General features: G+C 45.8%; 2 protein-coding genes across 4 annotated transcripts; both read left to right on the forward strand.

The window, feature by feature from the left end:
* The first annotated feature begins 6,231 nt into the window (after positions 1 to 6,231).
* LOC109754276 (protein FAR1-RELATED SEQUENCE 5-like) lies at positions 6,232 to 8,339 on the forward strand. The gene is made up of 3 exons (XM_073506806.1): positions 6,232 to 6,783; positions 6,877 to 7,100; positions 7,610 to 8,339. The coding sequence occupies exons 1-3, from the start codon at positions 6,232 to 6,234 to the stop codon at positions 8,337 to 8,339; spliced, it is 1,506 nt and encodes a 501-aa protein (XP_073362907.1).
* A 10,249-nt stretch (positions 8,340 to 18,588) lies between these two features.
* Positions 18,589 to 20,902, forward strand: LOC109754304 (UDP-glycosyltransferase 73B1). Of its 3 annotated transcripts, XR_002230653.4 has the most exons (3): positions 18,589 to 19,865; positions 19,930 to 20,125; positions 20,225 to 20,902. XR_002230653.4 is itself a non-coding variant. In XM_020313207.4 (2 exons), exon 1 carries the CDS (start codon positions 18,628 to 18,630, stop codon positions 20,089 to 20,091), a length of 1,464 nt encoding a protein of 487 aa, XP_020168796.1. In that variant the 5' UTR covers positions 18,589 to 18,627; the 3' UTR covers positions 20,092 to 20,125; positions 20,225 to 20,902. The 3 variants fall into 3 exon arrangements, 2 of the variants coding, with proteins under 2 accessions (XP_020168796.1, XP_073363892.1); XM_020313207.4 differs by having other exon boundaries at positions 18,589 to 20,125; XM_073507791.1 differs by having other exon boundaries at positions 19,930 to 20,902.
* The last annotated feature ends 1,443 nt before the right edge of the window (positions 20,903 to 22,345 follow it).

Raw genomic sequence — 22,345 nt, forward strand, 5'->3', positions numbered from 1 at the left:
TTTAACTGATCTCCACATCAGGAAAAAGTAGCAGCAGTAGTAGCTTGTTGCCTCGGGACACGAAGTCTAAGAACCGCGGACGTGTTGCCATGGGAAACTTGGAAACAACAACTGCACCCTCATAATATATCTGCGACTGAGCGAGTTATGATCGGATGGTCTGCGAGGCACATAGCCTGTCGTACTCCTGTCGGTCTTCGTGATTTGTTCGATTGTCTTCGGATCGCCCGATGGGAGCGGTGGTTTGACTTTTCGTTGACTGCCCTTCACATATGGAAGCAATTGCCATCATCATCGTCGAGATTTCTTTTTCCATCAGCTTACAAATTGATGGATCGCCAAAAGCTGCCACAACCAAAAAATTTGTCACGGACTCGGCGGATCTCCATGGCGCTCGTAGCGGCCGCTTAGCCCGCAACCCTAAAATCTTCCGAATCTTAATTTCATATGCGCTGTTTCGACTGCTGGTGGACAATGTATATCCTTCTGAAACTGACTTTCTTCATCCGGAAACTCATGAACTTCTCGATCCTTGAGAAAAGATCCCTTCAAGAACTCATCACCACCGTGCGCAGGCCCCACGGTGGGCGCCAACTGTCGTGGTTTTGTCACGGCAGATGTCCTTAGTGTCAGGACTTAGTCGCGAGGCCAGCGCATCTATGTGGTAGCTTGAGAGGGGTTGAGCGGAATCGAGAGACGCAACACACAAGACAAGGATTTAGACAGCTTCGGGCCCCGGGAAAGATCATCTGGTAATAGCCCTACATGCTGTTTGTGGCTAGGTCTCATTATCATCATGAGGGAGTCGCCGGTAAACCGGCTCTTTGTGTCTAGCCCTAGAGATTGTTTCTTCTTGCTTGTCCCTCTTTGGGGTGCCCTGCCCCTCCTTATATATGTTGAAGGGGCGGGTTACATGTGTAGTCCTATTAGGATTAGGACTAGTCTATCTCTAATACAAACCGGATACAAGTCCTGGTCTTAACTCATTGTAAGGTAAATATTCGTCATGCCTTTCCTCTTAAATCGGCCCACCATAGTACGAACCGGCCTTCATGAACCGCCCGTTGGTCCACCGGGTCTTGTTGCTCCTCTGACCCACCTGCCGGATTACCAATGAATCATAAACTGCCAGGTCCAACCGGGTCGCCGGTGAATCGTCAAGTCTCAGCCGAGTCTCAAGTAAACCGCCAAGTTCGGCCGGGTTATACTTTCCGGCCGGTTTACGCCGCGGGGTATATCCCCGACAGGAAGTAAGGCCGTGTGAGTGGCCATGTGATAATTTCTTGAGAGCAGCCGGGATTTATGAAGACTTTTATTTATTGGCTGAAATTGCGGGACTCACCAACTTCCTCCACGACCGGATCGAACAGTATCTCTTACTTACCAATACTTTCGTGCAAAACTTTTACTATCATCCTAAGAATTCACCTCCTTCAGTATCTTTCCATTTATATGATGAGGCTAAGGAAATGTCATTACATGATTTTTGCGCGGTTTGTAGAATACCGTTTGAGGGCAGCTTAGATGAACCACAGCGTAAAGATGTGGAAGGTTTTATCAACACCATTACTGTAGAGGAACCGAGGAAGGGTTCCGATGCGAGAATCACTAGCATACATTTTCCTGTTTTACGCTACTTTGCCATATTTGCTAGTCGATGCTTAATTGGTCATGGAAATAGTGGAAACTTCAGTGTCCTTGATATCATTATTCTGTTCCATGCCTTGTTTGGTGATAACAGTTTTAGTATGGGTGTCGTTATTGCTAAACGGCTGAGCCTGAACCGTACAAAGGGCCCCATTTTTGGAGGTATCTATGTTGCACGCCTTGCTAGACATTTTGAGATACCTGTTAGGCATTATGAGGAAGATGAAACACTGATGCCCTCTACCTTTTTAGATTACAGAAGCATGGTAGCACATGAGTTTATTGTTAACAACGAGGATATGATGCTTCTGTATAACCTGAGATTTAGTAAGAAACACAATGAGATTATTACCCTGCCCGTGCCTTCTTTGTTTGATTTAACTGCAGGTCATTACCTCGTCTTACCGTCGGCCGTGTACGCACACCGAGGCCAGACATCTGCTCTAGAGCCTGAGCCGGAACCTCCACTGGACCCTTATCGTCCATCCTGTTATCAGTGGGATCCGGAGGAGATCGCTAGTCAGTGGCAATACGATGACACTCCTCATTACACCGGGGAGATTAGCCGCGATCCATTGGCATTAGACCAACTTAGGCCAAAAGCCTAAGCTTGGGGGAGTGCATATTTCTCACCGACTTTACATTCATGTTCGCACATTTATGCTAGTTGCCGGTGCTCATACTTTTCATTGTATTATCCATGCTAGTTTAATATATTTTTCCAGCTTTCTTCTTGTGTGTTTGATAAACCTTAAGAAAAAACAAAAAAATTAGTTAGTTTAATTTCAATGCTTGTAGAATTAAAAAGAAAACCCAGAAAGATTTCTCATTTTTCTTTTACTTGTTGGGAGCTTTCCCGTGTAAATAGTTTTATTTCTTTTTCGCTTCTTTTGGGGGTCGAGAGTAGAAGACCATAATGAAAATGTTTAGTGGCTCTAATATGCATAATTGTTGATTTAACTTAGAGCCCATATTACTTTTTGTCTCCTCTCTTGAATTGAATGCTTGCAGATTCCAGCTTAGTCCAATGCACGCGCACTATTATTATTATACACACCGTTCGGTCGTGCGAGTGAAAGGCAATAATGATGATATATGATGGACTGATTGGGATGAGAGAAGCTGGTATGAACTCAACCTCTCTTGTTTTTGTAAATATGATGAGTTCATCATTTCTGATTCAGCTCATTATGAATAAACATGTTTGCAATGACATTTAGAGATTATAGTTGCTTATGACATGCTTAATTAGTTATGAGTTACAATGGTTTACCTTGCGTGCCAACATGCTATTAAAATAGTTGTGATGTGGTACGATGGGATGGTATCCTCCTTTGAATGAATTGAGTGACTCGACTTGGCACATGTTCACGCATGTAGTTGAAAACAAATCAACATAGCCTTCATGATATTTATGTTCATGGTAGATTATATCCTACTCATGCTTGCACTCGGTGTAAATTAATTTTAATGCATGTTCATGACTGTTGTCGCTCTCTCAGTTGGTCGCTTCCCAGTCTTTTTGCTAGCCTTCACCTGTACTAAGCGGGAATACTGCTTGTGCATCCAAATTCCTTAAACCCCAACGTTATTCCATATGAGTCCATCGTACCTTCCAATATGCGGTATTTACCTGCCGTTCCAAGTAAATTTGTATGTGCCCAACTCCAAACCTTCAAATGAAATTATGTTTTGTATGCTCGAGCAGCTCATGTATCAACTAGGGTTGTCTGTATCTTCCATGCTAGGTGGGTTATTCTCAAGAGGAGTGGACTCCGCTCCTCATTCACGACAAAATGACTGGTAACCGGGATGCCCAGTCCCATGCTTTAAGCAAATCAAATTAAAATAATTACAAACAAAACTCCCCCAGGACTCTTGTTAGTTGGAGGCACTCGTTGTTTCGAGCAAGCCATGGATTGATGCTTGTTGGTGGAGGGGGAGTATAAAATTTACCATTCTGTTTGGGAACCGCCTATAATGTATGTAGCATGGAAGATATTGCCATATCTTGGTTGTTGCGTTGACAGTGAAAGTATACCACTCAAATATTATTCATCTCTATTTTAAAACTGAGCTCTGACACCTCTACAATTCCCTGCTTCCCTCTGCGAAGGGCCTATCTATTTACTTTTATGTTGAGTCATCACCTTCTTATTAAAAAGCACCCGCTGGAGAGCACTGTTGTCATTAGCATGCATTACTATTAGTTTATATTGGGTATGACTTGACAGGATCTCTTTTACCATGAATTACAATGTTTAGTCAGTCCTTGATCTTTAAAGGTGCTCTGCATTTATGTTTTGCGGTCTCAGAAAGGGCTAGCGAGATACCATCTTGTTATATCATATTATGATTGTTTTGAGAAAGTGTTGTCATCCGAGTTTTATTATTATAGCTCGCTAGTTGATTATGCCATTGATATGAGTAAACAAGGGACCTAAGTGTTACTGTTAATATGGTTAGTTCATAATCTTTGCTGAAAACTTGAATGCTGGCTTGATATATTTACAACAACAAGAGCAAATAGAGTTTGTAAAAGTTTTTTCTTTATCACTTTCAGTTTCTCAACTGAATTGCTTGAGGACAAGCAAAGGTTTAAGCTTGGGGGAGTTGATACGTCTCCAACGTATCTACTTTTCCAAACACTTTTGCCCTTGTTTTGGACTCTAACTTGCATGATTTGAATGGAACTAACCCGGACTGACGCTGTTTTTAGCTGAATTGCCACGATGTTATCTTTGTGCAGAAAACAAAAGTTCTCGGAATGACCTGGAAATCCACGGAGATTATTTTTGGAAAATAAGAAAAATACTGGCGAAAGAATCAAGGCCAGGGGGCCCACACCCTGTCCAGGAGGGTGGGGGCGCGCCCTCTCCCCCTGGGCGCGCCCCCCTGTCTCCTGGGCCCCCTGGAGCTCCACCGACCTCAACTCCAACGCTATATATTCCGTTTCGCGGAGAAAAAAATCAGAGAGAAAGTTTCATCACGTTTTACGATACGGAGCCGCCGCCAAGCACTAATCTCTCTCGGGAGGGCTGATCTGGAGTCCGTTCGGGGCTCCGGAGAGGGGAATTCGTCGCCGTCATCATCATCAACCATCCTCCATCACCAATTTCATGATGCTCACCGCCGTGTGTGAGTAATTCCATCGTAGGCTTTCTGGACGGTGATGGGTTGGATGAGATTTATCATGTAATTGAGTTAGTTTTGTTAGGGTTTGATCCCTAGTATCCACTATGTTCTGAGATTGATGTTGCTATGACTTTGCTATGCTTAATGCTTGTCACTAGGGCCCGAGTGCCATGATTTCAGATCTGAACCTATTATGTTTTCATGAATATATGTGAGTTCTTGATCCTATCTTGCAAGTCTATAGTCACCTATTATGTGTTATGATCCGACAACCCCGAAGTGACAATAATCGGGATACTTCTCGGTGATGACCGTAGTTTGAGGAGTTCATGTATTCACTAAGCGCTAATGCTTTGTTCCGGTTCTCTATTAAAAGGAGGCATTAATATCCCTTAGTTTCCACTAGGACCCCGTTGCCAAGGGAGGGTAGGACAAAAGATGTCATGCAAGTTCTTTTCCATAAGCACATATGACTATATTCGGAATACATGCCTACATTACATTGATGAACTGGAGCTAGTTCTATGTCACCCTAGGTTATAACTATTGCATGAGGAATCGCATCTGCCATAATTATCCATCACTGATCCAATGCCTACGAGCTTTTCACATATTGTTCTTTGCTTATTTACTTTTCCGTTGCTACTGTTACAACCACTACAAAACCCAAAAATATTACTTTTGCTACTGTTATCATTACTATCATTTTACTTTGCTACTAAATACTTTGCTGCAGATACTAAGTTATCCAGGTGTGGTTGCATTGACAACTCAACTGCTAATACTTGAGAATATTCTTTGGCTCCCCTTGTGTCGGATCAATAAATTTGGGTTGAATACTCTACCCTCGAAAGTTGTTGCGATCCCCTACACTTGTGGGTTATCAGTACCTCAGCCACCGTACGTTGGGCAGAGATTTGATTCATTCGCAGAAGAAAAGGAATTCTACCAGACATATGCAAAGTTCCATGGTTTTGCGGTCAACACCGAATACCATAGGAAAATTAAGAAAACTAACGAGTACAGCAGAGGTGAGATGAGGTGCTACAAGGCACGAAGGAACAAGAAGGGGAAAGGTGTTGCGCCTGTCGTTCCGGAACAAAAGAGAGGTATCATTCTCAAGACGGAATGCCCTGTCCGGTGTAAGCTAAACGTAGATGGAGCACAGTGGGTGGTCACTGAATATTTTGACGAGCACAATCACGAACTCATAAAGAAGTTTGACCTGGTAAAATTTCTGACCGCCCACAAAGGATTCACCCCCCTCGAGAAGAAATTCATGAAGCTGCTACATGATTGTAACGTCGGTCCATCAAGAATGGTCCAGATACTATCACTCATCCACAGCAAAAAGGGACTCTGAGTAGCATGCCCTACATACCAGCTGACATCACAAACCTAAAGGCAAAGTACCGTAGAGAGAGCAAGTTGGCTGACATAGAGGCCACAATGGCCTACTTCGATGAGAAAGCGAAGGAAGATCCAGATTTCTTCTACAGGATAAGATTGGACGATGAGGACCGTGTCAGGAACATGTATTGGGTGGATGGTGCTGCAAGAAGAGCCTACAAACATTTCCGAGATTGCATTTCATTCGACGCGACATATCTCACTAATATGTACAAGATGCCATGCGCTCCATTCATAGGAATAAATAACCACAATCAGTCGTTGCAGTTCGGATGCGGGCTCGTTCGGAACGAAGACACGGATGGGTACACTTGGTTGTTCAAGACCTTCTTGGAGTGCATGGATGGACTTGCTCCGATGAACATAATAACAGACCAGGATTTTAGCATGCGTGCAGACATAGAGGAGGTCTTTCCGTTGGCAGTGCACAGGCACTGCAGGTGGCACATTATAAAGAAGGCTGAGGAGACGCTAGGACCATTCTTTGCTGACCGTCCAGAGCTACACAAGGCATTCGAGCTGTGCGTGGACCACAGCTTGACGGTGGAGGAGTTTGAAAGGAGCTGGATGGCCATGACTGAAACATATCAAGTCCAAGACAACGAGACTCTTGCTAGCCTGTGGGAGAAGCGAATGTACTGGGTGCCGGCCTACTTCATGCAGTGCTTCTTCCCGTTTCTGCAGACTACGCAGCGCAGCGAGGGGTTCAATGCTGTTTTGAAGCGGTACGTGAGCCCTGGCAACTCATTGCTACAGTTTGCCAAGCAATACACAGCTTTGCAACAAAAAATACTGGGATCTGAGCTACAGCAAGAAGCGAACACCGTGCTAAAGCAGCCAAAATTGCTAACGTATTTACCGATGGAGAGGCAAATGAGCAAGATATACACCAACAAGATCTTTAACAAGTAAGTCAGTTGTGTTGCAATCTTATTTGCACAAGCATGAAGGTAGTAGGTGCCATATAGAATGCAATGCAGTTGAAAAGCTTATTTGAAAATGATGATTTCTTGAAAAGTAGTCATTGAGTACGGAGTAACCATGATATGTAGTTGCCATGTTTAAAGAACTACTGTTTGCCATGTTTACTCAACTGCAGTTGCCATGTTTAATGCACTGTACTTCCATTGGGCATGTTGGTATGGAAATGCCAATGCCAATTGAAATTGTTACGCAGTTGCCATGTTTAATGAACTGTAGTTGCCATGTTTAATGAACTGCAGTTGCCATGTTTACTGAACTGTAGTTGCCATGTTTAATGAAATGCAATTGCCATGTTTAATGTATTGTAGTTGCCATGTTTAATGTACTACAGTTGCCATGTTCAAACGAAATGTACTTCTATTTGCCACGACAACATAAGGTGCTACAAAAAACAGCACACAATAGTTTAACAAAAAACACACAAAACTTGCAGATTCCAGCAAGAAATAAAGCGTGCCAGCATGTTCACGGCTTTCCAGGTGGACGAAGATACGTTCAAGGTGTGTTCTATTTTGGGCATGTCAGATTCAGAACCTGAAGACCCGGACAAAGGAATGAGCTACTTCGTGAAAGCCTCGATAGGCCAAGGCGAATACTACTGCCAATGCTGCAAATTCGAACGGGACGGCATTGTGTGCTGTCACATACTAAAAGTAATGGACATGAACGCGGTGACACGTATGCCCCGCCATTTCATAAGGCGGCGATGGACTTGGGACGCTGACGACGCATTGGCGCTGCAGACAACAAACGTAGTTTTGGCTATGCATGACGAGAGACCGGAGTCAACCATGGAAGCCGTGAGGCACGTTGTGTTGACAAAGAACTATGCTGAACTAATTGATGAAGCATGCAAGAGTGATGAGACTGCGAGGGTCGCAGAAAAACACAGGAAGGCCCTGAAAAGAGAGCTTGATGAGATCAAGAAGAGGAAAGCTGAGGAAGCCTTACACAGGTTCCCCCGCACATCAAATGTGACTTCGTCCACGGGGCCATCATCTGAAAACTCGGAGATAGGATCTGGAACAGCAAGCACACAAACCCAGGTCAGGAACCCGCCCCGTTCCATCACAAAGGGGCGTCCAAAAGACATAAGATACAAATCGGGATTGGAGATTCAAGCAAAACACAAGAAAACAAAGAAAGGGACGGGCAATCCATAAGCAACATTGGAGCATTGTGACATGGTCCTTGGTGACATTTTATTTTGTAATCTAGATGTTCTAAAAAATTTAAAATGGGAGAATGACTCTTGAGGGGCATCAGAAGTTGAAGGAAAATGCCATGAATGGATAACTGCAGTTGCCACGTGTATGGTACTTAATTTGTCGTGTTATGTATACTTAATCTGCCATGTTATGTATAGTTAATCTGCCATGCTATTTTATACTGAATCTGCCATGCTATTTTATACTAAATCTGCCATGATATTTTATACTGAACCTGCCATGTTCTATGTACTGGATCTGCCATGTTATGTATACTGGATCTGCCATGTTAAGTATACTGGATCTGCCATGTTATTTATACTGAATCTGCCGTGTTGTTTATACTAAATCTGCCATGTTAGTTCTACTGAAATATGCCATGTTATTTGTAATGACTATGCATCGCGTATATTTCCGTGTTCATTCAACGCATTTTAGTCACACATAGTGTGTTGTGTGCAATCTATGGGAAACAAGTTGAAAAGCGTCACGTGCAGCAACCGCAAAAAGGTTACGGCTACATGATCAAACTACCATGCTAGCCGGTACAGTTAGCGATGAAAAAAAAGAACCAAACAGACAACTGAAAAACGACGATAATTTTCACTGACCATGTCTGATGAACTACATTTGCCATGTTTTAAAACATCATAGACGCATTCGAAACACCAAACTGGTGCTACCAACGATGAAAGCATAATAATAATGATAAACATAAATGTATCTGCTGTCACGCCTAAATAGGTTCACATCCACACATATATTACAGAAAATATTCAAGTGTCGCCCACACACCACCACTACATACTAGGCTACGCGGGGTTGCAGTCATAACATAGCACACGGACATAGTTTTGAAAAGAACAAAGGTAGTACCTTACATTCCTCGGCAACAGAATGTAAGGTAGGCGTTCGGTATAGAGCACCACGTGATCACTTGTACTTCTTGGTGACTTTCTTGACAGCTTCCTCTACGAACTCACGTGCTCCGGACCGCTTGTTGAAATTTTCCGAAGCTCAACGACCATTGCAGCTATGACAATCGGAACCAGTCTACCTTCCCACTTTGCAAGTTATTCCAATGTGTGAAAGCCACAGTCCGTCCTGTACAAGAAAAGAATCAGGTGAACTCGCAAAGGACAGAGATAACAATGATAAACTTCAATTCAAATGTAACAAAGAGGGTTAGCATTGGTGTAGAGGACAGATGAAGAAAGAGATGGGAAATTACTTGTTCCCTTGCTTCGTAGTCGCCACGTACTCAATTGGAAAATGTCTGATCTGGACCTTTGAGTGTTCGTAGTGACGGTTCCATGTCTCTTTGAGGTTGTTGATGAAGTATTCAGCATGCGTAGTAAGGTCTGCATCAGCTGCCAAACGCATTGAATCAAGCACCTCAAAACGTTGGTTCTTCAGGTCAAGGCAGATCACGTAGTGGTGACCACACTTGTCGTGCGGGTCATGTGGTGCAAGCTCCTGGAACATGGGGAACAGGACCTGCAAGTAAAATGAAGGAAAGAAGAAGCAGAGTTCACATGAAGAACAGAAAATGGTGTAATTGGGAAAATGACGTGTAAGGATATCACCGGTTGCAGTAAGAGGCACATGAGTGACATAAAGCAGCAAGGGGCCAAAAAGTAGAATCACATAGAAATGTTTAGTTATAGTGGGTACTTATAAGAAGTTGCCATCCATGTATGAACAAAGTTGCCCTGTATTTTACTTTGAAGTTGCCACATAGTTTGTACGGGGATGCAAATCAAAAGTCAGTTTACATGGCAGCTATTGCCACATGAAACAGCTGCCACATAAACAGGGTGTAGCTACTGGCAAAAAACATACCATGGGAGGAAAAAATGTGCAAAAAGGGAAGGAGTACTCACACATTTCTTCATTGTGAGCTTGAATTCACCGTGCGCAGCAAAATGCTTCCTCAGGATTTTGTGGTGGAAGTCACCATCCCATATTTTGCAGGTCACACTGTAATGCATGATTGTTTTGTCGGGAGACATATCCATATGCTTGTTGATGAAGTCAATCCCACATGCAACTACATTCGTCGACATTTTACCGAGTGGCCTCACGGACTCGGCAAGATCACCCAGGTCGACGTACGTCGCTTCGCATTGTATGACCTTGGTTCTGTCCAAACATGAGCTGTATGAAAATGATATAACATGAAAGAATCATGTCTACTAAGTAAAAAAAGAAGAGATAAAACGTAAACGGATCATATCTAGAAAGTAGAAAAAAGATGAATGGTAAAAAGAGCAAAGCAAAATGAGAGGTTATGTGGTGTGGTCATTACGCTTTCAGCTCCTTCATGTGCTTGCTGCTGGCCCTCGCATTTCCAAATCGCTTGACAATATCGTGCAGCTGGTTCTGCTCCTTTGTGGCCTTGACTTCGGGCTCGTAGTCATCCGCGGGAGGTGGGTGAACTACCCTCTGCTGCCTCACAGAACCAGGGGTGGCACTTCTAATGGTATCCTCAGATACCGTCTCAGCAGGCACGTTGGAACTTGACTGCCCCTGACCTCGTGAGGACCTCCTCTGCAATGCTGCCTCCTCAATCCCGTGGTAAACTTCATCAAGTGACGGCGAAATCTCCTCAGGGGTGCCTGCAAGGATCAAAAAGTGGGTTAGGATACCTGGAAAACAAAACAAATGTAGTATGAAAAGAAAAAGGTGCATGATATGAAATGTAGGTACAAAAAGTAGGGAGTTGCCATGTGGAGGCAAATCCAGTTGCCATGTGTATTGCACTGTAATTGCCATGTGAAAGCAACAGCAGTTGCCATGTTGTGTCAACTCCAGTTGCCATGTGGTTGACGAATCAAAAATGCAGCATGGAAACAAAAATGCAGGTGACATGTTGCAGCAAATCCAGTTGCCATGTGTAGTGCATTGTAGTTGCCATGTTGTATCAACTTCAGTTGCCATGTGGTTGCCAAATGGAAAATACAGCATGGCAACAAAAATGTAGGTGACATGGTGCAGCAAATCTAGTTGCCATGTCATCACATAACAGTTGCCATCACAGGTGAGAACACCAAAAAAATTGCTTGGGACAAAAGTCAGACTACACAGATGTATACAAGAAAATGATAAGCACAGAAGAAATGTACCTTGGACGATCGGCTCTGCGAACCTGACAGCCTTCCTGCCCTCGACCATTGGCTGCGCCATCATTGCGGCCATGCCTCCCGGGAAAGCAAAGGCAACTGGCGTAGGATCTTGCACCACTGGTTGATCTTGACTGATGCCAAGGCTAAAGCTCGGTGGGGTGAAGGCCATTGGGTGCCTCTCATGCCTACTGGCCGGACCACGAACAACTTGCGGGGCAGAATCCAAGGGTGAGAGATCAACAAACATATCTGAATTGGCCGCTGCAGAATCATCGGGCTTATTCGTAGGGCGGGGGGTGTTGTCAGCGGTATCAGCCGCAGCTTTCTAGACAATCTTCTTGTTTGGGCTGTAGGGGACACCAACATTGACTGGGAGCTTGGAAGTGCGCAGATTTAGGTTGGGGTTCTCCACTGCGGGTAAAGACGCAGTCTGCTCCGGACGTTCACCTCCATCACTCGTGCCCGGCTTGACACCTGCATCAGTTGTACTCCGGTCTTCCGGTTTCTCCATAACATTGCTTTTGGCAGGTGGTGGGAACAGTGTGGACGCAGGAACATAACCAGACTCATCTCTGCTGCTCCTAGCTACAGCCGGTGCGTTGGGTATGTCTGTTGATTGCTTGCGGGGGCTATGATGCCTAGGTGGAAGACCAGCTCGCGAAACAATCGCCTTAGCAACCTCTGCACCACCAGGAGCTGGAGCTGTTGTGCCAAGACTCTCACCTGTAGATGGCATATCATTATGAACTGCCGCCTCAGCCACTTCTGTCGTGGACACAGGAGTGCCACCACGCACGCGCTTGGAATCCGTGTCAGATGAGCAGGAATCTTCCTTGCTTAGGTTGGTCTCGGGGGCGTCCACTTCAACGCTTGCTGATGGGGTGGCATGGCTCACAGCAGCATCCTTCATTGCCAGCAGAGTGGGCAATATTTCAGCAGTCCTGGCAGATACCGACTTGTCACTCCCCGATGTACGGATGCCTGTTGTTGTAGCCTGCACATCTGCAACCGGCGGAGATGGTCGGCCACTTGCGTCAGAGTTAGTGGGAACAGTTGACGGTGCAGCAGCAGTTTTGTCGACTGGCGCCTCATGAACATATGAGTTGCCACCTGTTGACAACTTTGAATGAAGGCGTTCGAGTGGGTCCCTAATGATATGCTTGGCCACGCGTGTAGTAGTCTTCTTCACCCTGCAAAAAGAAAAGCACCTGAAAAGGTATTAAGAAATGAACAAAAAATATTTGCCATGGTAGAAATCTTAAAAAATGAAAAGTAGGTGGAAAGCTGGTAGTTGCCATGTAGTTGGAATAAGAGTTGCCATGTGGCATAGTTAGCAGTTGCCATGCAAAACCAGCAAGAGTTGCCATGCTAGCCAACTTGAAGAATGAAAAAAATGTCTGACTGCCAGGAATGCAATTTCAAAACTAGGTATGGGATGAGCACACAAGCCAATGGAAAGATGGTAGTTGCCATGTAGGTACAATAAGAGTTGCCATTTGGCCTAGATAGCAGTTGCCATGCAAAAACAAGCAGGAGTTGCCATGCAGTTAAAAAAGAAAGAGATCATTGGAAAAACAGCAGTTGCCATGTGGGACTGATGACAGTAGCCCATGTGGCAAGCTAAACAGATGCATCGAAAAATCAAAAATATAGCACTATGGCAATGAAAGAACAGGGAAAACCTACTTCTTGACTGGCTTTCTCATGTCTGGCAACACGACAGGATCCCCGGTGTTGGACGTCGTCGTACGAGGAGATGACCTGGTGGAAGGGGTGTCACCAGCAATGGGGGCACCTTTGTTCAATCGAGCAAAAACACGGGTTGGCGTTGGTGCCTGTTTCTTCGTAACTACTCATCCACCAGCTGTCGCCTCACTGCACGTATAAGATAGTGGCAAAAAAAAGGTGGCAAGTGTCAGACAGGAAACTCATTGCCGCTCTTAGCAAAACAAATGCAAAAAAGGGTCAGTCTGTTCAAAAAAGATAGACAAAACAAAACACTAAAATAGAAGTCGAACCTCCTCCTAGCAGCTACGGGATCGGTCCTAGACCTCTTGCCAGGAGAACCCTGCCCAACATCCTCTGGAGCCCCCCCCCCCCTCTTTGAGGGCAACACCCCCTCGCCTCTCGTAGCTGTATGTTCTTTGACTTTCTCCGGTGAGGGGACATCTGGTGCAGCCTTGCCCTTCTTACCACCTGCATGAACTTCAACATGTTCATCATCATCAGTGCCGTGATGCACGTTCTCCATGTCATCGTCATTGTCCTTGTTGAGGGCAGCATCTCCATCTAGTTCATCTTGTGTGTCAGCAAGCTCTTGGGAGCTGTTGTAGTCATACCGGCCACGGCAACCAGTTGGCCGATGTGTTCGTTCTGCAACAAATGTAGTGAACTGCCTCGCAACTGCGTCTCTGTCAGAGCCATTTAGGGACGTCCAACCCTCAACCAACTTCCCGAGCAAGCTGGTCATTCCGGATGCAAACTGCCCAATTAGATGCTCAACAGGTGCCCTCGCCTGTGCACGAAACAAGAAGCAGCAATAACCAACCATATTAGAGTCACTTGCACAAGATCAAAAATAATCCAAAGCAATCATAGATGTATATCCTTGATTACCTCAGTAGGGCAAGACGGAGCTGAGTGCACGTCCATCCACTTTCCAAAGTTTTGAGGCCCCCCAAACACGCTGTAGTCTATAGCATGCTTGGCCATCAGCTGGAAATAACCAAAAAATAGCTAGGATGTAAGAGAGAAAATGATGAACACTAACTAACAGTTCATGTATTGCAAATAAAACAAAAAAAAGAGGAAGAGACTAGAAGTTTCAGCACGGATGACAGAGTTGCCATGTGGAGTGAGACATGGATACCATGCGCAGACAGCCATGGCTAACAAGGTAGTCATCTCTTGTTAGCCACAGACGGTTGCCACATGAGGATTTTTTTCATATGTTATGCAGCAAAAAATTGTAAGAATGCCGTGTAGAGAAAGAAACCAGAACTAACCTGCAGTTTCCCATATTTGGTATCAGTTACCCTGTCTGCAGCAAGCACAGCCTTGACAGCATTGTAAGTCCACGCAGAAACAACAAACTTGTGTGTAGGCGGCGGGGCTCCTGTCCCAGTGAAGTCCAAGGTAGACAAATCAAGACAGTCGACGTACATGAGCTGATGTACAACAATTTTAAAAGGAAAAAATAGCAGTTGCCATCATGGTACAAAAACAAGCTAATGTATGTTCCTACAATCATCAAGTTGAAGTGCATGAGAAGAAAAGAAGAAGTTGCCGTCTGTCTGTGCTAGTTGCCATCATGGTATGATGGCAGTTGCCATCTTGTCATGATGGCAGTTGCCATCTTGTTATGATCATGGTTGCCATGCATAAATAAAGGTGTTAAAGAGTGTTCACAAAAAGGACTGGTAAAAAATACCATTAAATGCAGTCGACAACCCTTCTGGTACATCTTGTTTGAGAATGCATCATGCAGGAAGTCGGCGACGAACTTACACCAATTCATGTTCTTCACATCTTTCAGTTTCGCCTGCACGGCACAATTTTCAGGACAACAAGTTGCCGCATCAGAAATCAAATGGAAAAACATCAAAAAAACTGGCAGTGACTAGCTTACACATGACATCGGAGCCAAAAGATTGAAGGAAATAATGGAGTATAGATAGATCATTCACCAGGATGGGGAAGCATTTGTTGCTTGGGCGAAGAGAAGTGGTCGGCGCGAAAACAGCTGAGATGAGGTACATGAGTAGCTTCATCTTAAAAACCTCGCCATGGGTTGTCATGGCCTGCAGCGAATCTGCCAGGAAAGTCGTGTTCGGCATGGATTCCAACCCAGGAAACAAACGGGGGAACAACGTTTCCTCAATCTTATTATTGACCTCGTACGGGACTTTGATTTCTCCACGGGGCACACCCAAAGTGCAGAACACGGATTCCTCGTCCAACAGCAGTCTTCCACGTCCCGGAATCACAAATTCCCTAGAGGCGGGGTCGTAAATCTCACCAAGCCAGTCGCATACATGGTTCACTAGATTCTTGCACCGGACATCCATCAGAGCCTGCATACCCATCTCAGCAGCAGCTCCCTTCTGATCGTCGGTAAATATGTCGGTCAATGAAGTCAGGCGTTCCTGCGAGGCCCTATTGCAAGTACGTTTCTTCTTCTGCAAAACAGACAAATGATCATTTGTTGCCATGTTTTCACTGTCATTAAAATTTAGTTCATAACAGACGATTGCAAGCTCGATGTGGCATCCAAAAACATATGCAGGGGGGAGGAGGGGTGTGGACAGTTACCTCATCGCCGTCTTTTCTCCGTCCAGTTGCCTGATTCTGCTGTGGTGCATCCATGAAATCATCATCATCGTTTTGATGATCGCCGCGAGCCATTCTGCTGAGGTAAGAACAAACCAAATTGTCATGGTGGAAATGAAATGTAGGAAGTAAGCAGTTGCCACCCAACAGAATGTGCTTGCCACATGGGCTCAACTGAAATGGCAAAAATAGTGAAGGCAAATATCACATGAACACACACGCACCCCTATGATTGTCGAAAACATAAATGTGGTAATTAAACACATTAGCTTCATTGAAAAATGTACAGATCGTAATGCAGTTAAAACAAAATGTTGAAGTTGCCATGTTAGCACAAGATATTATGAAAGAAAGGCACAAATCTTCCACTGCACAAACATAAAATGTGGCAGCTCACACCATGTCCTCATACAAAAATGAGTTGCCATGTGTTCAAAGGCAAAATGTGCTAGGTTGAAATTGCCATGTTAAAATGCAACACAAAATTCAAAAAAGCGTTGAAAAACATCTACTGAACAACCTGAAATTGCAATGCACACACTGGCCTCATATTAAAAATGAGTTGCCATTTAGTACGGCCAAATATGTTCAGATATCACAAGTCAGCGTGGCAAAACACGAAACTGGTTCTGCAGTACAATGAATTTGCCACATTATCCTGCCTACAACATGGCAACAGCCATGTTGTGTTCACAGAAATACTTGCCACATGGAAAGCATATATATGGCAACTGACACAGTTGATGTGGAAATTAGTTGCCATCCAGTGCACATAGTTGCTGAAACTGACATGACAACCTAGTTACTATACTTTGCCATGCCACATTATCCTGTCAGTTGCCACAAGTCAGCGTGGCAAAACACAAATTTGGGTCTGTGGTACAGTGAATTTGCCATATTATCCTGCCTACAACATGGCAACAACCATGCTGTGTTCACAGAAATACTTGCCACATGGAAAGCATATATATGGCAACTGACACAGTTGATGTGGAAATTAGTTGCCATCCAGTGCACATAGTTGCTGAAACTGACATGACAACCTAGTTACTATACTTTGCCATGCCACATTATCCTGTCAGTTGCCACAAGTCGGCGTGGCAAAACACAAATTTGGGTTGTAGTACAGTGAATTTGCCACATTATCCTGCCTACAACATGGCAACAGCCATAGTGTGTTCACAGAAATACTTGCTACATGGAAAGCATATATGTGGCAACTGACACAGTTGATGTGGAAATTAGTTGCCATCCAGTGCACATAGTTGCTGAAACTGCAATGACTACCTATTTACTACACTTTACCATGCCTACACCGTGGCAACAGCCGTAGCATGTGCACGAAATTAGTTGCCACATGGAAAACATATTTGTGGCAACTATCACAATCAATCAGAAAATTAGTTGACATACGGTGCAGATAGTTACTCAAACTACCATCTTTGCATTCATACTGCACTTTGAAAAACAACTACCTAGATCTAGGGTTCAATGGCAACTATCATAACTTGAAATTCATCACCAAAATTCTCCCTGCACTGATCGCAAATAGCATTTCGAAGCAATGCGAACCTATCGGACAGAAAAACGACGGCCCAATCCCAAGGCACAACCAGGATGTGGCTCCGGACAGACCGAACCACACCGGCGTGACCGCCACCGCGGCGGCGACGAACCTGCTCAATGCCACCGAAAACAGCAAGCACAAGACTCCGCCGCCGGCGGGAACGCCGGCGCATCGCGAACCCGCCTGAATCTTGATGAATCTCGAGCGAAGCATCGACCACGGAGGGGAGGGGAGAAATGCAGGCAAGGATTTTGAGCGTGGGAGGGAGCATTACCTTCAATCTGTAGGCGCTCCGGCGAAGACGCTCCGCTCCGGCGAGTCCCACCGACGGCCGCGAATGTCGTCGATTCTTCCGCCTCAGCCGTCGCCTTCTCCTCTCGCCTTCTCCTCCAATCGACTGAACTGCGGGGTGGGTTGTGCGAGTAACTGAGGGGAGGAGTAAATGGAACCGTGAGGGGAGGGGGGCGAAGTGCGCGACGTGTTTGACGCAACCACGGTCGGGCGTGGCATGCGGGCGCAGAGCAGTTTCACCGCACGCCCCCGAGTGGCAACCGCTGACCGCGGGGAGGCAACCGGCGTGTGGGCGAACTATGTCACACACCACACACACGCCTTGTCCTACGTGGCACACAAAATCAGTCAAAACGTGCCAAGATTCGTGCAGGTACTGCTGGACGGCGATGAATGCGTGTGGTTGAGATGGCTAACGCCCACACGTGTGGGCGTTAACATTTCCAAAATTTAATGGAGTAAATATACTTCATTAAGGTTCACTCCTCTATTTTTTAAAGGGACCGGTTAGAGATGCCCTCACCAATGATACTTCATATAGATAGCGGTGTTTCTAGATTGACAATCGTGCGAGGATCGGAACATGGAAGTGTCATGTGTAAACAATAGTATTCGGGATTTCTTTCTTTTTTAAAAGGAGGAAGACCTCCTTTTCAAAAAAAAAAGTTGTTGGGACTTGGGTGGTGTGTCACAGATTGGATTTTCAGCACCACATATGGTTGTTTCAAAATCTCAAGATTTGCTGCGTACGTGAGATGGAATATATAGTAATTTACTCATTAAAAATTCACCACGTGGTAGGCGTGCATTGAGCTACTACTACTAGTTTATTCTTTCAATTAATCGCCACTGAGCAAGTCCAACATCTACTCCTACTTATACCATTCACACGCAGGTAACCTTCCGCTAGCAGTAGTAATTCGCAAAGAAAATGGCTTCTACGGAAACCACTGGCAGCAGCAAGAAGCTGCGCGTGCTCCTCATCCCCTTCTTCGCCTCCAGCCACATCGGACCCTTCACCGAGCTCGCCGTTAGCCTTGCGACGGCCAGACCACAGGCCGTAGAGGCCACCATCGCGGTGACGCCGGCGACCGTGCCGTTCGTCCGGTCGTTGCTCCAGCCGCACGAGAACGGCAGTGGCATACCGGTGAAGGTGGCGACGTACCCGTTCCCGGCCGTGGACGGCCTCCCCAAGGGCGTCGAGAACCTCGGTGCGGCAGCGCAGGCCGACGCATGGCGCATCGACGTGGCTGCGCTGAGCGATACACTGATGCGGCCCGTCCAGGAAACGCTCATCAGGGCGCAGTCACCGGACGCGCTCGTCACCGACGTGCACTTCATGTGGAACGCCGGCGTCTGCGACGAGCTCGGCGTGCCATGCGTCACGTTCAACGTCATCGGTGCCTTCTCGACGATCGCGATGCGGCATCTATTGGGCCGCGTTTCCAACGGCGAGCCGGAGGTGGTGACCACCATCCCTCGGTTTCCGGCCCCCGAGATACGAGTGCCCACGGTGGAGCTGCCGGAATACTTGAGGAGCCAACGGAAGGGTGGCCAATCCACCTTCCACCGGCTCTATGCGGTGCAAGGTGACTGCTTCGGGCTGGCCGTCAACACGTCACCAGCTCTGGAGGAGCACTACTGCGGGATGTACGTGGGCAATGGCTACGCGAAGCGTGCGTACATGCTAGGCCCGCTGTCACCGCGACTGCCGTCGTCACCGGAAGCCGGCGACTCACGGTACACCGACTGGCTTGACTCGAAGCCGAGCCGGTCGGTGGTGTACCTGTGCTTCGGCAGCCTCGCCCACGTCTCCGACGCTCAGCTGGACGAGCTCGCTCTCGGGCTCGAGGCCTCAGGGATGGCGTTCCTGTGGGTGGTGAGGACGGACAAGTGGTCTCCCCCGGAGCGGTGGCACGAGCGTGTTGGAGGCAGGGGAATGGTGGCCACCGCCTGGGCTCCGCAAAGGGCTATCCTGGGGCACCGGGCGGTGGGGGCCTTCGTGACGCACTGCGGATGGAACTCCGTCCTGGAGACGGTGGCGGCGGGCGTGCCGGTGCTCACATGGCCCATAGTGTTCGAGCAGTTCATCACCGAGAGGCTGCTCACGCAGGTCCTAGGGATCGGGGAGCGGCTGTGGCCGGACGGCGCCGGCGTTCGGAGCACGAGGTATGAAGAAAACGAGGTAATCCCCGCCCAAGATGTGGCACGGGCATTGACGACCTTCATGCAGCCTGGAGGGCCGGGGGATGCGGCGAGGAGAAGAGTCATGGAACTGGCCGCCAAGGTTCACGCCGCGGTGGCGGAAGGAGGATCCTCCGACCGTGATCTGCACCGCTTGATAGATGACCTCATGGAAGCTGCCGGTGCCGGTGCCGGAAGGACGACGATATGAAGTCAGACTTGCTCAAAAGCCTTACTGTTGAATGGTCGGTCAGTCTCATCAGCTATCTTATCTCACCTGTATGCCTGAGTTCGTATATTTTTGTAAGTTGTTTGCTTTTCATCTTTTCTTTTCTGGACTGTAGCCCGGTGGCAAGGACACAGTTGTGCATCCTTACGGATCGAGGTTCTACAACCGTCCGAAGCGAATTTTCACGAAATCACCCCGATGAGCTTCTTCTATAAAAATATGTCGTGGGTGCTAATGTCTATGGATCTTTTTTTCTTCTTTTCTTTACAATCACCTTTTTCCTTGTAGGAAATCCAAACGAAGCCTTAATAAATGTTTTGTCTGCCAGAATGAATTGGCCGTGAACCAACCTGTGGTTGGATGTTTAGAAGGATAGTGGTATCCTTAGCCCACCAGGGTTCAAGTCCTACACTTGACATTGGTCTCATATTTTTCTAGATTTATAGGTAAGCTGTCGTCCAAAGCATTCCTTACAAGGACAACGTTGCCAGCTGGGTACAATATGGTAAAGACGCAAGTTTAACCAGGATCCGAGAGATGGAATGGAGCCATGCGAGTTGTTTGAAAGATCAAGTGCTTGAAGATTTGACATATTGGCTAGTGAAGCAGGGATCAGACCATCCAGCCTGTTGCTTCCCATTATCAGGGACTGGAGGTTTGGTAGAGAGTAACCAATGTGAGATGCTATATGTCAAAAAACGCCATTGCTACCAATACTAAAGTTTTTGAGTAATGACATGTTGTAAAGAGGAAATGGAACGTTACCTGATAAACTGTTGAAACTTAGGTCAAGGTCAAGCAGTTTTGTAATGCGACTCAAACTTTCTGGAATTAATCCCGATAACCTATTTTGGCCGAGCAATATAGAAGTGAGGGAAGAAACATTTCCTATTGAATTAGATATGCTTCCAGAGAGGAAGTTCTCTGTCAGGTAAAGAAATTTGAGAATCTCTTTTCTCGTTGAGATAGCGCTTCCACGAGAAGTCAGAGAAAACATCAGGTTGAAGCAAATAACAAGTTGTGCAGTGACCCTCCTGATTTTGTTAAATCAATGACGATGACAACATTCTACACATGTTTGCATGTTGTTTTACTAGACCTAACTGCACCATGTACCATCATAATAACAAATTCAAATACTGTTGCATCTATGTTCACGTAGAATCACATGTTCAAACAAATGAAGAATGTCGACACAACACTAGCAAAGATCAATACTAAGGATCACCTACCACATCTAATTGGCGGAAAGATGGTCACCAAACAAATCTGTAAAGCTATTCAAGAGTGGTAATTGTTTCATCATGTTATTCTTAAGATTCTTAAGAACATATATATAGTTAAATATTTAGATGGATAGGTTGGTGTTCCTACACTCACATTTGCACTGACATTGCTATTCGTACTTACAAAGAAAAGCAAACTATGCCCAACAAAACCACTATTGACTGCTTCCACATACTTACAAGATAACAAAAGAGAAAATTTCATCTATGCGAGTCAGTGTCTCACTTTGGTCACTGTACTTCAAAATACCCTAAATACAATTACTAAAGTAGCTTAAGCGCCTCAATACGGTCGCTAGTATGACTTGACATACATATTTCACTTAGTTGGCATACAGTTGACCCGTCTAATTGCCACGTGGGCAACAACTATGTGGACAGCATGGCCGGGCGGCGTGACATCTTGAAAAATAAGCCTGACCGGCCCCACCTATTAGATGGGGTGAGAAACAAAATGCATAACTTAGCCCGTGGGGATTTTTTTCCCACCCCACACCTTTTCATGTCCACATAGTGCAACGTTATGTTATCATAGGAATATAGGATAGCTCGATACCCGTCAAAAAAGAAATAACCCGCCAAAAAAATATAGGATAGATCGATACATGCATGTGGTGCATGAGATATATGTGATCATAACATACTCCCTCCATTCCGAATTATAAGATGCTTTTATTTTTTCTGAGTTAAATGTATATAGACGCGTTTTAGTGTGTCTGTTCACTCATTTCAGTCCATATGTAGTCTATATTGAAATATTCAAAATGTCTTATAATTTGGAATATGTGATGTACTAGTCACTTGGGTGATGCGTGATCAGCTAGCTACAATCCGGGGTTGAAGAAGACCTGACTGTCAGACGGCCATTGGTTTCCGGTGATGAAGCGCTCGACAGTGTACTAGGCGGCATCGCGGGAATGGATGTCGCGGCGATAGCCGCTCCACTTAAT

Source organism: Aegilops tauschii, chromosome 2, assembly GCF_002575655.3.
Source record: "Aegilops tauschii subsp. strangulata cultivar AL8/78 chromosome 2, Aet v6.0, whole genome shotgun sequence".
Classification (NCBI taxonomy): domain Eukaryota; kingdom Viridiplantae; phylum Streptophyta; class Magnoliopsida; order Poales; family Poaceae; genus Aegilops; species Aegilops tauschii.

Excerpts from the sequence above, each read along its gene's own strand:
- LOC109754276 (XM_073506806.1), top strand. The coding sequence starts at position 6,232 with ATGGCCTACTTCGATGAGAAAGCGAAGGAAGATCCAGATTTCTTCTAC. Across the intron at positions 6,784-6,876 it reads CCATGACTGAAACATATCAA|ACTACGCAGCGCAGCGAGGG; the intron begins GTCCAAGACAAC and ends CCGTTTCTGCAG. Across the intron at positions 7,101-7,609 it reads ACCAACAAGATCTTTAACAA|ATTCCAGCAAGAAATAAAGC; the intron begins GTAAGTCAGTTG and ends CAAAACTTGCAG.
- LOC109754304 (XM_020313207.4), top strand. The coding sequence starts at position 18,628 with ATGGCTTCTACGGAAACCACTGGCAGCAGCAAGAAGCTGCGCGTGCTC.